The sequence below is a fragment of the Fimicolochytrium jonesii genome, assembly GCF_025526975.1.
Source record: "Fimicolochytrium jonesii strain JEL569 chromosome Unknown EV422scaffold_11, whole genome shotgun sequence".
Lineage (NCBI taxonomy): Eukaryota > Fungi > Chytridiomycota > Chytridiomycetes > Spizellomycetales > Powellomycetaceae > Fimicolochytrium > Fimicolochytrium jonesii.
This window is the reverse complement of record NW_026515678.1, coordinates 77,523-93,817: the sequence shown is the minus strand read 5'-3', so window position 1 is coordinate 93,817 and position 16,295 is coordinate 77,523. Positions and strand designations below refer to the sequence as shown.

The 16,295-nt window shown below is 54.1% G+C and overlaps 5 protein-coding genes across 5 annotated transcripts; 1 reads left to right on the top strand and 4 right to left on the bottom strand.

The window, feature by feature from the left end:
- Positions 1–2,477: 2,477 nt before the first annotated feature.
- EV422DRAFT_506202 (pyridoxal phosphate-dependent transferase) lies at positions 2,478–4,423 on the top strand (the record flags this gene model as incomplete). The annotated part of the gene is made up of 3 exons (XM_053068541.1): positions 2,478–3,160; positions 3,231–3,793; positions 3,867–4,423. 3 exons carry the CDS (start codon positions 2,478–2,480, stop codon positions 4,421–4,423), a joined length of 1,803 nt encoding a protein of 600 aa, XP_052925611.1.
- Positions 4,424–4,728: 305 nt separating this feature from the next.
- On the bottom strand, positions 4,729–8,001 carry EV422DRAFT_528602 (uncharacterized protein). The gene is made up of 12 exons (XM_053070291.1): positions 7,539–8,001; positions 7,155–7,461; positions 7,009–7,080; positions 6,889–6,916; positions 6,748–6,809; positions 6,654–6,679; positions 6,519–6,592; positions 6,297–6,433; positions 6,063–6,212; positions 5,902–5,997; positions 5,718–5,843; positions 4,729–5,656 (listed from the first exon to the last, which is right to left on the bottom strand). Exons 1-12 carry the CDS (start codon positions 7,649–7,651, stop codon positions 4,748–4,750), a joined length of 2,100 nt encoding a protein of 699 aa, XP_052925610.1. The 5' UTR covers positions 7,652–8,001; the 3' UTR covers positions 4,729–4,747.
- Positions 8,002–8,079: 78 nt separating this feature from the next.
- Positions 8,080–11,835, bottom strand: EV422DRAFT_528592 (uncharacterized protein). The gene is made up of 3 exons (XM_053070290.1): positions 11,386–11,835; positions 10,734–11,083; positions 8,080–10,658 (listed from the first exon to the last, which is right to left on the bottom strand). Exons 1-3 carry the CDS (start codon positions 11,435–11,437, stop codon positions 8,490–8,492), a joined length of 2,571 nt encoding a protein of 856 aa, XP_052925609.1. The 5' UTR covers positions 11,438–11,835; the 3' UTR covers positions 8,080–8,489.
- Positions 11,836–12,083: 248 nt separating this feature from the next.
- Positions 12,084–13,810, bottom strand: EV422DRAFT_619880 (uncharacterized protein). Its single transcript, XM_053074082.1, has 4 exons — positions 13,408–13,810; positions 12,688–13,341; positions 12,290–12,589; positions 12,084–12,216 (listed from the first exon to the last, which is right to left on the bottom strand). Exons 1-3 carry the CDS (start codon positions 13,682–13,684, stop codon positions 12,306–12,308), a joined length of 1,215 nt encoding a protein of 404 aa, XP_052925608.1. The 5' UTR covers positions 13,685–13,810; the 3' UTR covers positions 12,084–12,216; positions 12,290–12,305.
- Positions 13,811–14,772: 962 nt separating this feature from the next.
- Positions 14,773–16,227, bottom strand: EV422DRAFT_528586 (L30e-like protein). Its single transcript, XM_053070289.1, has 5 exons — positions 16,183–16,227; positions 15,744–15,842; positions 15,564–15,678; positions 15,077–15,323; positions 14,773–15,004 (listed from the first exon to the last, which is right to left on the bottom strand). The coding sequence occupies exons 2-5, from the start codon at positions 15,787–15,789 to the stop codon at positions 14,987–14,989; spliced, it is 426 nt and encodes a 141-aa protein (XP_052925607.1). The 5' UTR covers positions 15,790–15,842; positions 16,183–16,227; the 3' UTR covers positions 14,773–14,986.
- Between the last annotated feature and the right edge of the window lie 68 nt (positions 16,228–16,295).

Sequence of the window (16,295 nt, the reverse complement as noted above, 5' to 3'; positions counted from 1 at the left end):
AAATCAAGGACGCCGGCAAGAGCGACACACGCGCCAGAACACATTTATTTGAAGGGCACGTGATCTTATATTTTTCGACATTCGCTGGCTTCAAACCGAGAAGCCTGCCGCAATCGCAAAAGCATCACAACCGCATTCAGCACACCTCACATAACAAACGACCTCATAATTCATGTCTGTTCCGCAAATAGAAGAATAACAGCAACTGGAGGAAAGAAGAGCAAGCAACGGACACATTCCGTCACAAGACGAAAGCATGCCGAACAGCGGGATACCCGGAAGCAAACCCAGCCCCCGCTGTTCAAACATTAGCCCTCCCGCATGATTATGAGATTCTTCTTCCGTCTAGTTGTTGTAAACTTCTATGAGCGCTTTGAGATGGCATCTTGTTGATGCGCTGCTCTTTGAATGGAGTCTTGATGCGTGCTTGGGTGGGGAGAAGGGAGGACGCTAGCAGCCATCCCCGGCCTTTTATAAGCGGGCGCGCAAGCATGAAGCGGATGCACAGTTTGGAGAGTTCGGTGGATGGGATCAAACACTGGATGGCATACCTCCGAGAACGAAGGCGTGAAATTCCACGATATGCACATGCTTCGGATCTTTGAAAAAGTTGAGATGGCAGCTGCCGATCGCGTCCCGTCCAGTTGCACCTATGGGATCTTGCGCGTATGAAGCCATGCGGTGTTGCGAAGTTGCACAAGCGTTGGACAGTGGCTTGTGGGTTGTGACATTACGTGCACGATACTGATTTCAATTAGAGGGTGGACACAGCTTTATGTCCATTGACTGTACACCGGTTGCCGTCGGTCTGAGGGAACAGGGTTTCGACGGCGGTTTCATATATCGAAGCATGTCAACTGGTTGAGCGCTACTGTACGCCTGAGCAGTTCTGAAGCCGGCATCCCCGGATCGTCCTCCCTGTTGGAAATTCTCCCCACATCCATCTCATCGACGAATACATTGACCCCCCAACCTTTCACATCGGAACCTTCATCTCCTACTTGAACCACCACCTCGACAGCCACAGCGATCTCCTCATCCCGCTCGTCAACACCCCGAATTCATCGCATCGTAGACGGACGGCCCACGTCCATCTCCACCCGCCAAGCGGCGCGCAAAGACGCCCGAAAGCGCGGGTCCGCGAGGAACATGCCCACAACGGGTGTGGGACTGACCTTGTTTCAACGAAACTGGAATCTGTTGATGCGATGGCTCGGCCGCGGCGATAAACAACGCCAAACCGAGCGGAACACAGTAACGTCCCACACCCGGCTCCAACCCCACCTCTTTGCAATCCTCCCCGACGAGAAGGAAAGGACTACGCAAATGAGGCAGCGCGCGGGTTGTGTGGATTACGCAGAGAGGGATTCAGGGGAAGATGCCGTTCTCGGTCGCGTCCAGGCGGTGTTTGGGAGTCTGGGGTTTGAGACCGAGAATCGCGGGGGAATTAGGTGTTTATGGGGTTCTATGTTTTGGAGTCGAATCCCGTTCGAAGAAGCGGAGGGGAGTTCAATGCGGAGTGCATTTCTGTGCTAGAATCCGGAAGGACTGGTACGTGATAGAGCTCCCTCGCCCGCCTGAGAGGAAAGCACTATTTTGAGGCGAACCTGGTATCGGTTGCATTTTCCACGCGAGCCGACCCGCATGTCGGAGCCCCCCATGCCGCCTGCTTTGCGCATATGTGGTAGTTGCTCAATGAAGGTGCATTTTGCACTGCTGATTCTCGCTGTGAAATGGGAAAGACTGGATCTGGAGTTGGGCGGGAGTTGGGCACTGCTTCTTTTGACAGCATCCTTGACTCATTACAATCGGGCCCAGGGAAGAAACCCGAGAGGCGGATGAACTTGAGACTATGATGCGGTTGTACTACCCCACAATCACGGGGTGCGCGGTGTGGGGACGGAGACTTCGCCGCAAGGTGCATCTCACCATCTTCACAGGGTGCGCGAACAAAAACCATATGGAATCGTCGACCATCTGAACGGATGCGAGAGAATGCCGCGCACCACTCCAGCGCGTTTCGAATGAATGCGGCCCGCTTTGTTTGGGAAGCGCGGGAGAGTACCATGTGGGAGTACGGCGCATGTGCCTCTCATCTCTTCTGGCTCCCCAATTGGACAAAGTCTAATCATTCAGCGAGGCCGTGGTGCCCATCCACATTAGGGGGGTCTAATCACGCGGGGCCAGAAAGCAACGGGCGTTGTCTAATCATGAGTGCCCTGATTATTGGGTGGGGCCCACGAGACCAGGAGACTCGAAGAGAAGAGCCAAAAAGGACGCCGGAATTTTCCCACGCTATCCTTCCGCAAGATTCCCAGTTGCGCTCCGCTTGCTGCTTAATCGTCCGACGAAGACATAGGCTACTGCATATCCTATCACTGAATACTAGAGGACTCTCAGGCGAAACTATCGCTCTCGTTGTAGCAGACAACCCTCACTCGTGCTCACCACTCCGATCATCAAAAGCAAACGACGCAATGGAGGCTCTTCTTTCCAACGTGTCCCGCTCTTGCCCATTCCTGGCCCGCACTCCCGTGTCGGCCTTGAGGAAGCTGTCCACTCTTTCGGTCACTTCCGGCAGTGCCACCGGCAAGCGTTCTAGCGCCTTGTTCGCCTCCGCCCAGCGATGCCCCGTCATGTCCAAGGCGTTGGCTGTTCAGTCCGTCAAGAACAAGGCTCCTACTCCGCCGGCCAACCACCACTCGGTGGGCAAGGGCGCTAAGTCCATGCACTCGTCTGCTATCTGCCCTTACGCTGCTGTTGTCGATGGTTTGTCCAGCGTGCCTGCTCGTACCGCTACTCCGGAATTCATCCCTACCAAATCGGCGGCTGCTCCTGCTCCCGCTCCCGCTGGCAGGTGCCCTGTCCCGCACCAGCAGCACGGAGAAGCTCCTCACGCCAACCATGCTGAGAGATTGGCGTCGTTGCCTGCTGCGCGCCCTGCTCAGTCTGCTCAGAAGAAATTCGATTACGAGTCTTTCTACCAGACTGAGCTCGAGAAAAAGCACAAGGATAAGAGTTACCGGTACTTTAACAACATCAACAGGTTGGCTCAGAAGTTTCCTACAGCACACACTGGAACTGGTGAACATGTCACTGTTTGGTGCTCAAACGATTACTTGGGAATGAGCAAGCATCCTGAAGTCATTGACGTTATGAAGTATGTTTCCATAATTGCAACGATCTCATTCTTGTCCAGTCTGCTTACCGAATTCTCTCTATTTCATCAGGGCGACACTTGACAAATATGGTGCTGGAGCGGGCGGAACCCGGAACATTGCCGGCAATGCCCAGCTTCACTTGAGCTTAGAGCACGAGCTTGCGGATCTTCACAAGAAATCGGGTGCTCTCGTGTTCTCCTCATGCTTTGTGGCAAACGATGCCACTCTCTCGACATTGGCCGGCAAAATGCCCGGGTGTGTCATCTTCTCCGACTCGTCAAACCACGCCTCCATGATTCAGGGTATCCGCAACTCGCGTGCCGCCAAAAAGATTTTCCGTCACAACGACGTGGCTCACCTGGAGTCTCTCCTCCAATCGGTGGACATCAACACGCCCAAAATCATCGCCTTTGAATCTGTCTACTCCATGTGCGGATCCATTGGCCCGATCAAGGAGATTGCTGCCCTGGCGAAAAAGTACAATGCCATCACCTTCTTGGATGAAGTTCACGCAGTTGGCATGTACGGCTCGCGCGGTGCTGGTGTTGCCGAGTATATTGATGCCATGGACGATATTGATATCATCACTGGAACGCTTGGCAAGGCTTATGGAGTTGTTGGAGGATATATCGGTACGTATATATCGCCGTCGCACACCCTAGTCTATTTCAATCGATGTCCTTACATTTCGTCCTTCTATTCCAGCCGGCTCCGCGCCCCTTGTCGATATGATCCGCAGCTACGCCCCCGGCTTCATCTTTACCACCTCCCTCCCCCCCGTCGTCGTCGCCGGCGCCCTCACCTCCATCCGCTATCTGAAACAATCCCGTGCCGAACGCACCGGCCAACAACTCAACACCCGCGCCCTCAAAGCCCGCCTCGGCCACCTCGGCATCCCAGTCGTCCCCAACCCTTCCCACATCGTCCCCGTCCTCGTCGGCGACGCCGAGACCGCTAAATCTATTTCGGATGAGTTACTCTACAAACACAAGATTTACGTGCAGAGTATCAATTACCCCACCGTGTCCGTCGGCGAGGAACGTTTGCGTATCACGCCCACACCCGGACATGGCCCCGAGCTCATGGATGTGCTTGTGGATGCGCTCGAGGGCATCTGGAAGGAACGTGGATTGAGGAAGGAGCAGGATTGGGAGGCCGTTGGTGGACGCGCTGGAGTGGGGATGGGATATGGCGTGGAGCAGTTGGTTGTGGAGAAGGATTTGAGGATCGATGAGCAGATGGCGGTGGCTGCTTCTGCTTAGGGACTGCAACGTCGTTCCCATGATCTACTCTTGCTTTTGTGTGTGTGCTTGCATCTTTTTTCCATCAGCAATACAAAATACAGGACACTCTGTCATGAGAGTCCTTTTCTATCCTTCATAGCTCTTTGCTTATCTGGCCATCGGAGATTCGAGGCACAACAGACTTTCTTTCACAACAACATTCTTCTCAAGATTGTTTACACAAAACCCGGGACTTCTTACATATACATCCAAAAAGCGTCCCGACTACGAAAGAAAAAACGTCCAAAGCGTGTCAAAAACATGAAAACGTCCAATGCCCCGCTGTCCGGCTTTCCTCACCCCTCACCCCTCACCCGCAATCCCCCGCAACGCCCCCACAGCCCTCACAAACCGTCCATACCGTTCCCCCAACTCCTGCCCGCCATCTCTCTCACCTCCCACCTCATCCCCCCTCCCATAAGCCTCATACGCAATCTCCAAAGCATCACTTTTCAGCATTGCGAGTTTTCGTAACTCACTCCCCTGTTCGGGCGTAAAGAGGTGTGCGTCGATGAGGGTGTCGAGGAGGACGAGGATGCAGGCCCAGTAGGTTGTTGGGTGGGAAGGGGTCGAGGGGAGGGGTTCGGAGGGGGTGGTAGGCGGGCGGAAGGGCAGGGGTGGCGGTGGGGTGTCGGGGAAGATGATGGATGCTGTTTTTGAGGGGTTGGGGATGGCGGAGAGACTTAGTTGGGAGAGGGTTGAGAAACCGCGTTTTGCGAGTTCGATGGTGGGTTCAGGTTCGTCGTCGGGTTTGGTTGTGCGGTTGATGGGTGATGTTGGGTCGGTGGTGGGGTTTTGGAGCATGTAGTGAAGGACGGTGACGATGAGAGGGATTTCGTCTGTTGTTATTGTTGTTGTCGGGGGGGCTTCGGTGGGACTCGTCGTTGTCGGGACCGGGGAAGCACGTCCCGTCTCAGGAGTTTGTGATCCCAGCACCCCCGCTGTTCCCATTTTCGGCGTCCTCGGCGTCGGACTCTCATCTCTGCCCCTCGAACTACTCCTCGCACGCGCACCATCAGCCTTCGTCGAATTACTCCTACTATGCGGCGCCCACGCCCTCCACTGCGGTTGTACAACAGGGAGAGGTGGTGTGACACCGTTGCTGTAGAGAAGTTGCGGGCGGTAGGGGCGTTTGATTGTTGTGCGGTGGGCGGTGGTGAGGGTGGCGAGGGTTTGGAGGGAGGTGGTTATGAGGGTTGATGGGAGGGTGGGCTGTGGTTTTGTTTTGTGAGGGGGTGGTGAAGAGGGGTTTGATGATGGGATAAGGACTTACCTGTCGGAGTGGTTTGAGGAGGTAGCTGATGGTTGCAAGGAGGCTTTTGTCGAAGAGCGCTAGGATGTCTTGTGGATTGCTTAGCGTTTGAATGGCGGCGACAAGGTCGTTGGGAATCAGTGGATCCTGCGATACGGGAGTTCAACCTAGCTAGCTTAAGGGCGGCGGTTTGAAAGACCCATACCTTCAAAGATGTGACCCAGTACAACAACAACTGGACTAACAGCACATCATCATTATGCTTCGTGATGACATCCCAATGTCCTGCATTCACCTCTGCCTGCATTTATTCCGTCAACCCCAATTCCGCTCCAGGTACTCCAAATTCACAGATGCTTAACATACCAGTAGGCTGATCAACGGCTCCGTAACGCTCGCAACACCTTCATACCCCGCAATCGCAGCCGCAATGCGAGCGCCGAACTCCTCTCTTTGCGCCGGATCTGCAGAGTCGGAAGGCGGTGTGGTCAAGCGATCTACGATTGTTTTCACAATCTGTGTTCAAGCACACCCGAAGCGGAGATTCGATCAGCTAGAAGATTCCATTTCATCTACATTGTTCTGGTGATGAGGCCTTACCTTGGGAACGAACCGCATGACGCGCTGCTGACTCCCATGGAAGTACCGTCGTTGGTTTTGCAGGACCATTTCCAGTGTCAGCAGGTCGACGGATGAGTACTCGGTCGGGCTTCGTGAGCATATTCCTGGGAAGTAGACTAGCCAAAGCAGGTTGGATGAAATGATGAGCACCCGTGAGGAGGACGATGGATACTAAACCGCAGTAAATTAGTTGTTTCTCACCTTTGAAGGGCTTGACGTACTCTTCGAACTGATGCACGAACAGGGCTTGTTTCCGTGTTTGCACGGACAGCGGTCTATCAATCTTCGATGAGGTGTCCTGATTTCCAGTCGAATCGCGCAATGACGTGGACGTACCTTTGGGTGCGGACCAGCTCTATCGCCTGAAGTGAGAAACATTTAGCATCGTGCCCATGGCCTAATACAGGATAAAACGACTTGACAAACGCACCGTGTTGCTATCCATGTTCTCTCCGTACACCAGGTAGCACGCAATCGCCAGCCCCGTTCGACCTGATTTCGCGCAGAAGTCGAAACAGAGAATCAAACGCTTTCCACCGACACCGAAAGTCCACGGATAACAAATTCGCACCTAGCCCAGCGTGACAGTGAACCGCAATCTGCCGAGACGTTGGAGATAGTGACTCAGCATATACTAAAAGGGAAGGGTTGGTGTTTGCTGGGATGGGTTCCACCACCTTTCCGGGCTCACCTTTTGTCCTTCTTCAAGAGCGTGCGCCATTACTTGGGCTATGCTTAGCATATGACTGAAGTCTGGGACGTTCTGGATGTAATGGGGTAGTAGAGCCTCTTAGTGGTTGGTCAAGTTTAGAGTGTAACGTGTGCGGATGACGGTACCATGTCTTGCCAGCCAAAGTTATAGTAGAAGACTGTTGGGAATCGAATCATTGGCACTTCAGCCTCTATTCCAGAGACAACTCTCGCAAATGATGAGATGTATGTACCTCCCGCATCCATCCATGCCTCGGGCAGATACGAAAACCCGCTCGCAACCTCAATCCCATCACCACACGACGCGTGTTCGCCAAACTCCTCCAGATTGAAGATGGAAGCTATCCCAAGCTCCTGAAACTTCTGCGTCAATGCGTACTCGGCTATCAAGCGCGAGGATGGTCGTTGCATTGCTAGGATACGGCCTGTGATCCTACGACGACGTTGGACGAAAACATGTCAAACGTCACCCTTCGGCAGCTATCTGAACGTACTGCATGCAAGGCGTACCAGTTAGAATACAGCCCATCCACGGCGTTGGTCTTTGTCTTCTCCGCCCAGGGTTTCCAGTTTTCCCACTTGCAGTCTTTGCCGCCGCAGAAGAAGCAGTGGATGGCACTCATCTTGAGTAACGAGGAAGGTGTCTTCTGTCGTCGCCCAATCTACACAGTTCCCCTCCTCGACTTATTTTCGCTTTCCGGCCTGTTTACAGCTGTCACAGTAGTCGATCGCCAAGGACACTACTCTTGCACGAACATAAAGCTTCGCACTGAAAAAGCCTACGACGAGACACCCTTTTTGGACAGTACTCGAGCACCGGGAATACCGAGAGCGTTCGGGACGGAAGCTATATGTAGGCGATGAACAGATGCAGTTCGCGGGCGATAACCTGTATGCGATTCCGGGTCCAAAGTCCGAACGATCTCAGTTCGGGAAGCCCTGGGGCAAAAGGCTCAAAGTGCCCGCCAGTCACGACGCGTGAGAACGCTGTCATATCGCTACCCTTACTTGCGCCAAACTATTATAGCTTCCATCCTTTGGGACAGGAGAACTTGAACCCTCCGAAAGAGCCGAATGCAGGAGAATTCACAGATCCATCGCAGACTGTCCTTGCAGCAGCAAGCTCCCTTGAAGTACCTTCACAATCTTTAGTTGGGAAACAGAGTGGCACCGCCCAAGTAACAGAGAACCTTGCGCTCCGGCAGGTTGTGTTTCGCTGCAAAATACACCACCTTGTAATAGCACTTCACTCGGATATTCATTTCGAGACATTCTGGCCGTCATGTATTGAATGGGAAGGCATTCACAGAGAAAAGTCACAGCGTTTATTTGCATAACGTCGTCGATCTACAGATGAGATATTTACGTATGTTTCTAAAAAGATTACATCTACTAGTAAATGTGCAGGGTATGTCTACTGTGTGATGAGGAACGAAGTCTAGTGATAGTCGCTCAACTAAATTAAGAGCCAATGATGATGTCCTTGACGGTCGCACCCCGTCCAACAACACCTCCGTCAGAGGTGAACTCAATGGAGAGGTAGACATTGCCGGAGAAGGGAATGGGCCAGGTGGCGGTGGCGGCGACGGTTCCAGAGGTCCTGTACAGCTCAACGGTGTTTCCGCTGGCGTCAGTCGCCGTGACGAAGAAGTAATCGTAGTCTTTCTCAGAGTCAACGTCGAACGTGGCGGACAACTTGGAGGAGGCGGGCAAGTTGACGAAGATCTTGAGGGCGGACTCGACATTGGACTTGTACTTGATTCCGTTTCCGAGCACCAGCTTTCCGTTCTTGTATTGCCAGGCATCAGCAGCGTTGTTGGTGGGGTTGTTGTACACATGGGTGTAAGCAGACTCATCCTTGCTGCCAAGAGTGTACTTCTGGCCGGCGGCGACCTTCAAGTACGCGGAGGTGTTGGGGATGACGGTGAACTCCCTGCGGGTAATAAGGACTCGCTGGTTCCCGTTGAAACCCTGGATGGTGAACAGGCTGCGGCCCAATGTGGCGACACCGTTGACGACCTCGAGAGTACCCTTGTGCTTCTGGTCAACCGGTGTCGGGTTGGTCTTGGTGACGACCTTGTTGTTAGCATCGCGGAGCTCGATTGTGTTAATCTTTTGGGAGGTGAAGGGGATGGTGAAAGTCTTGCCGACGGTCACCGTGGTGGCGTTGAGGGATGCCTGGAACAACAACCCGGCCTTCTTCTGCTCGTTGGAGTTGGTCTTGAAGTACTTGGCGATGCGATCGAATTGGCTGGAAACTCCCTTTGCATCGTCGGCAACGAAGTCCTGCACGGTGGGCCTGAGTTGATATGTCGACTTGATACCGGCGTCCTCGATAAGCTTGCCCTTGTTCGGGCCGGTACGGATGGTCTGGCGCCATGCAACACGGAAGTTTGAGACACCCAGGCGGGCTTTTCCGTTGCTGTCGAGTTCTTGGTATGGCAGAGGCTTGTAGATGCTGGGGGCCCACGCCTGGAGGTTGGCCTGGTGTTCGATCACGTTCGCTCCTCCCGCGCCAGTGGTAGCGTCTTCACCAAAGACGGTGAAGCCGTGGTCCTGCATGGAAGCAGAGAAAGTGTCGCAAGCAGAGTAACACTTTGCGTCGGTCAGCAGAGCGACGGGCCTGAGGTAAAGCTGGCCAATGGTGTTCATGGTGGACGCCTCGTTGAACTTGATGGTGTTAGTGTACTTGTTGCCCTTGGGAGTCGCGTTGTAAGCGGCAGCCCAATCCTCCTCGTTGGCAGGGCCGTTGAAGAGGGCACCGTTGTTGGGGTGGTTGATGGCACGGCCATAGCCGGTGTCAAAACCGTTAGGGGCGTTGACCCAGAACTGGGGCATGACGTCGGCGAAGCCAAGGGAACCGCCTCCGTTGGTGCGGAGATCGATAACGATGCTGTCGGTGTCGGCCAAGACATCGGTCAAAAGGCGCTTGACCTCGTTCAGAGCAGTGGTTTCTCCGTCAGAAGGCGCGCTGTCCGTGAAGGCCGAAAGACGAATGACTCCGAGGTTTGCTCCGTTGTTCCGGTAGATGGTGTAGGAGACGATGGAGGACGCGGTAGGAGCGTACGCAACGGCGGGAAGGTCGCTGGAGAAGAACTCAGTTCCCCAATCGTCGACGGAAGCGTCATCGGTCCGCGGCTTCTTAGGCTTTCCGTGGTACTTCTGCTCAGTCTTGCCCAACGCATTGTTTTTGGGATCAGCGGCACCGCCGGTGGGGGCATCAGCGAGGCAGTCCTTGCTCGCAACGGTGACCCAAGGGACAGTAATGTCGAAGGTGGAGGTAGAGTTGGAGCTCTGGAAGGTAAACACCTGGGCGTTCTTGGCGGGAACCTTGTAGGACCTTCCACGCTTGCTGGAGATCTGTTGCAGAGCACGCTGGTATCCGCCGTATTGGTTGGCACCTCCGGTGTCCGCCTTGACCGTGTCGAAGTATTCAGGCCATGTCTTTCCGTCAATCTTGGTGAGGAGGTCTCCGATCTTCACTTTGTCCTGAATGCCTGGCACACGGGCAAGGACATTTTTGTCGACAGTGTAAGACTTGACCGCGATCTTAGGTTTCTTCAAGTAGTCCTCCGACTCGACAAACGCAAACTGGAGGGGCTGGACGAAGTTGTAGCAGTTGTGAGGGCCTGTGCCAAATTCAGAGTATGTTGCGTAAGTTTCCGATGCCAAAAATGTTATAATAGACCAAAAACCTTAATTACCCGCCACGTAGTAGTTGGTGTGCAGGTCCCTCAAGGATTGGAAGAGGGCAACCATGCGGTATTGGAAGTCGCGGTTGCTGAGGCCAGGGGCGTCCTTGATGATTTTGTCGACTTTCTCGAGGGCATTCACACCATAGACGTCTTCCTTCTCGTACTGATGGACAAAAACCTTGAACATCTCCTTCACTTGGTTCGCCACCAGAAGCTTTTGCTCGGTGTTGTAGTTGGCGAATCCGATCTCGGGACGAGTGGCGCTGAGGAGGCCGTATCGGTTGCCCAGAGTTTGGGCAGACGCCGTGCCGGCGATGGCGAGGGCGAAGAAGGCGGACGTGAGCAGCATCTTTGTCCGAGGTAAGCAGAATTGAACGAGAATTAAGAGTCCAGCTCTGTTGATCTAGAGGACAGAAGGGGCATGGGGTCCCCACCTTTATACGGCTCCATTTGCACTGGCTTGGCACCTGCGAGGGCCATATGCCAGTGCCAAAGCTGAGGATTAGCCATGGCGTGTGAAGCCTCTGCAGGCTTTACGCTCTGTTGCTCGCATACTTTGTGATCATGGACCCCAACCGGTTGTTGCTCAACTGTGAGCCTTTCATTATCGGCGCTGATTCCAAAGCATTTTCCGCTCTCAAAATTGCCGTGTGGTCGCACAGGCGGAAGGTCGCATAGAGGCCCCTGGCCAAGAGCCTTCTGGTGCAACATCATCAGCGATATTCAGCTGAGCGCTGCAATGTGACTGGCGGTTCCGCCATAGCCGATACGAAAGCGCCGGGTGCCCCTCTAGTCCCGATGGGATATCAACCGGGTGATGTGTTGGGGGGCCGGTAACAAAGTCACGACATCAGCCTGTTTGTACATAGAGGCTATGTTCCGTAACTTCCGTTATAGGGTCCCCAGAGTCGGAGCAATTTCCGGTTGTACCAGATAGATCTAGATATACAACCACGGCGGTCTTTCGGACAGGTTGTCGGGCCGAAGAGCTGGCCACACAGGTGCCGCCGTGCCGGTGATCTTGATCCTTGTCACTTGAGCCTGCATTTTGCAGGAAAATGGGTTCAAATTTGCTTAATACGTCCACAACGCGAATCTTATCTGGACAGACTGGGGGGGCTGCCGGGAACAGCCCGGAAGACGCAATTGCTTGCTTCGTTATTTCTTGTGCGCTGTTCATGCGAGACTGCGACCGTGGATCTGCCCATTTCGGCCGTGGCGAGCGGCTCCATTGATATTGGTTGAGAGCCCCACCGAGGAAAATGACGGCAGGTGACGCGCTGTCGAACTCGGTCGCCACAGGCTGCGATTAAACATAACGATCATGCTGCCGGGTTTGCGATGATATGCAACGTACGGGGTGAACTTCATTTTCTTTTTGAACTTTCAAACTTTCAAACTTTCAAACTACACTATCTGAGGTATATGTGTTTCTGTGCTATCTATGTTCGCGGGCGAGGCGGGCGAACAGTTCCGTCTTGAGACGTAAACGACTACAGAGAAACGAGAAACATCGAGGTCAATATCCGTCCAAATACACGCAGCGAGCATCAATCCGCAACACACCTTTTTCTCATTGTCGTTAAGAGAATATTCGCCATGACCTCAGGAATGGTCGGAAGTCATGGGAGCCGTTGAGTGAAGTCCGGCGGCACAGGAAGGAAGGGATCAAAATGTTCAAGATGAAATCCAGCCAGATTCTGAGGGGGGAGGGCGGAGGACAATTGCCTTCCCCTGGGTCGGCACGGGTCCCCCGTCTCTCCGTCGGCGGTATCACACAAAACCGCCAAGCCGTCAGGTATCCCGGACCCGACTCTGCCGAACTCTCCCGATCAACGGCGTGAGCAAGGGGTTGAGTGGAATAATCTGCGATACGTGGTCGAAAAGAAAATCCAAAATTAAGAATTACGGAATACCCCGGGTAGTGCGAGAAACTAAAGTGGTGCTTTGAAAATGGAACGCACCTGTACGTGGGAAGGACAGGGCTTTCTTCAACTTGTTTATGACACGGCCGAATTTGATTGAGTGGCTCTTTTTCTGGTGGTGGGATGAGTGCTTCGGGAACAGGACGGCGGGGTCGTCGGAGGGCGCTGGCCGGATGGTCTCCAAGCCCGCATCCTGGGTTCCGCTGATTTTGCAGATGGAGGCGTCACGGTTGAAGGTGGGTGGGCGGGCGGACTGGGACTCGGCGGCGGTGCGAGCGCGGCGCTCTTGGTAGTCGGCGAGGGTATCGCGTTGAGGGATTGCGAAGGCAAGGTCGGCGGAGATGGGGAGGGGGCAAAAGCCGGGGGCGGGTGCCATGGTTTGCGGGACGGTGGACGCTTTGTGGGGGGCCGACGGGGGGATGCGGCTACCGAGGGACACCGTCCCCATCTCGGGTGGGCGGGCGGACTGGGACTCGGCGGCGATGCGAGCGCGGCGCTTTTGGTAGTCGGCGAGGGTATCGCGTTGAGGGATTGCGAAGGCAAGGTCGGCCGAGATGGGGAGGGTGCAGAAGCCGGGGGCGGGTGCCATGATTTGCGGGACGGTGGACGCTTTGTGGGAGGCCGACGGGGGGCTGCGGCTACCAGGGGACAGCGAGATGGGGACGCTGCTAGGGACGTCGGCAGGGCGATTTTCTATGGCAATGGCATCAGAAAGTCAGCGGACATCACGGGAAAGCAGCAAACATGATGAGTCCATACCTTCCGCCGCTACGGCGAGACCTAGGTAGTCATGTAGTTCCTCGACAATGTCGCTCACGGATTTTTTGCCAATAAGGCCGAGGCGCTGCTTCTCAAATCGCATCACTTTCTCAAGCACGAAGGTGCGTGGTGTGGTGGGTTTTGGCCGGTATCGTGCGAATTGGCGGACTTCGCACTGGTAGATAAGGTCGGAGACAGAATGCCTTGACTGGGTCATGTTCGAGATGCTGGATTGTGATAATGAAATGTTTGTGGTGCGTGCTGTAAAATAGTTCATGAGATTCACAGTCTGAAGGCATCCCCGCCTCGGCTTATGTACCCGAGGCGGCTGAGGCGGCTGAGCCAGTTTGCCAGAGACGTGCTTATCAAGTTTGACGGTTTTTCGACAGTGCGTTATTTTCGGTGAATTTGTAACAGTAACATTTAAGCTTCACTGGTTTAGACTTAGTAGAACGCATGACATACCCCCGAAGACGAACCTCATCCGCGCAGGTCTTCCATGCGAAGAAGCTCATGGCGCAAGTGTCTGATTGTAAAATGTGTGTCTCATTAGGTGGCTTCATTCACGTGGGTAGGAGGTGGGTGGATCGATGGAAACCAACCGTTCTTCTCGAAGCCGAGGTTATTCTGGGCGGATGGAGAAAGCCCGCCGTACCATCACGACGCCGAGCTTGGCTGTCGCTCGCAACGCCGAAGATCGATCAGCGGGATGGAGAGATCGTAGGCCAGGCTGTAGAGCATATGGGTGGTGTGCGGGGTGGGTGCGGGACGTGGTCGATGCGGGGTTGGTGGGTTGGACGTCTTGTTCGACTATGCGAGCGTGCATGTTCTTGTGATGCGGGAACGTGGTGATGGAACGGATGAGGAGCGGCAACCGGAAGGGGTGGATGGTCGGCGAAAGCAAAATGAACAGATACAGTGGATAGCATCAAGGGAGCCACAAACGGACATATAGTGACCCTGGGAGGGTAGGATTGAAGGTCGTTTACGCTAGTTGCAGAATCTCGCGATGGACTGGGTTGGAGTTGGGCGCCGGTGGTGAGGACTGAGTTGCCGCAGTTGCGAGATCTTTTGGTGGACTGAGATTGACTGGGATGGAGTTTGGCCACGTTGTGGAAGACCTCGTAGAATTCTGTGAGACAGTTGAAAGTGAGGGCCTTCCAGCGAAGGATGCCTTCTCACTGTTGTGGAACCAAGAATGAAACCTCCTGCATATGTGGAATCCGAGTTATCAGAGCAAAATGAAGAACCCCTCCAGATCCCCAATAATGTTTCTATGGGCGGGTGAAACCTCCCCAATAGTGTTTCTCGGGTGGAAGGTGCGGAGAAACCTGCAAAAGTGTCTCCCCAAGGGTCAAGCTTTCTCTGGAAGTGGCAGGCAGCAACCTTGGGCTGCCGAGATCGATAGGTACATGAGCAAGAGACCATGGTCCCAAAAACATGCAAGATATGTAACGGATATGTTCAGGTGATCAGATGTAATTGTGTATGCTACAAGCAAGTTCGCTTCAACGGCTTCCCACGCAACCCCGGGTCACACCGTTATGACATGGTTAGCTCAACGAGGTCAGGTGCCAGCTCAACGGGTACGGAAGTACTGAAAGGATTGGGAAGTTTAGATTCCATATGTCGTTGTGCTGAAACATATTGGACGCTTATGAAAACTTACCTCGAGGAGGACGTTCATGGCCTCAGTGTCGTCTCCGGCGTCCTTGACAACGACGCAAGAGCATCCGACAACCTTACGAGCGTTACCCTCACGGTCAATCTTGCAGAGACCAGCCCACTCTCCGAGCTTCTTGGCGTCGGAGACCTTGATCAAATTGATGTCGTGCTCAGCGCAGAGGGCCTCAACAAGCTTGATGTACTCCTTCTCCGTGCAGGTCTCGACGAGGACGCAAAGCTGGGCTTGACGCCTGATGAATGAGAATGATCGCTGGTTAGAAGGTTGTTCATCCAGACTCTCTCTTTACCGTCATTCCAAGATCATTCTTCCGTTCCGCCCCTCAGTGGTATGCATATCAATCACGGCTAAGCCATTCAGTCCCGTCTTGAAACATGTAGGATAGGTGCAAAATCATCCCCGAGGCGTCCCGTCGTCCATACAGCCAACTTTCCCAGCATTCCGTCTTTTTTGCGTCACTCCGAGTCCTCACCTGTCCAAAGCCTTGGCGGCTTCCCTGAGACCCCTGGCAAGACCGTCGTGGACGAGGGCCTTCTTCAAGACCTCCTGGAGGGCCTCCTCAACGGACATGGAGCCGCGGGGAGCAACTAGTACCAAAACCGCAATGAGTTGGCATGCTCGCGAAGTAGTTCTGTCTGCACCGGAAACTCACCCTCGTCAGCGGACACCTCAACGACAACATCTCCTTCTGTAGACATTTTTTCGACTGGTTATTGGGGATTGATTAATAAAGAGTCGACAGACGTCCTCACTATGGGAGAGAAAGGCGGCAACAGGTCAGATTCTGCGAAATTCCGTACCGCCCAGACAGAACCCGGGTGGTTCCTCGCAGTTGATCGTACTGCCCGCCTGATATTGCTGCTCTCAATCGGTCGGCCCGTTTCCTTCGCAAATTCGGTGTTGCCACGGCAAATGGTCACGGCCACCGAATGCCTCCCTCCACAATACATCCATCCATCCATGCTCGATCGGTTCCATTTCAGCACGTCGATCTATCCATCCATCCATCTATCCATCGGCGGTAACCCCTTCAACCGAATTCCCACCGTCGTGCAGTAGATCCATCGGGTCGTCGATGCAGCTATACTTACATGTGTCGTTATTGTAATGGTGAAGAAGAACAGAACGAGTGTTAGATCGTGCTCTTGACCCCTGCGGCAAGCGCGTCGCCCAGCGCTAACCCTAACTACGCAAGGCGCGCTGT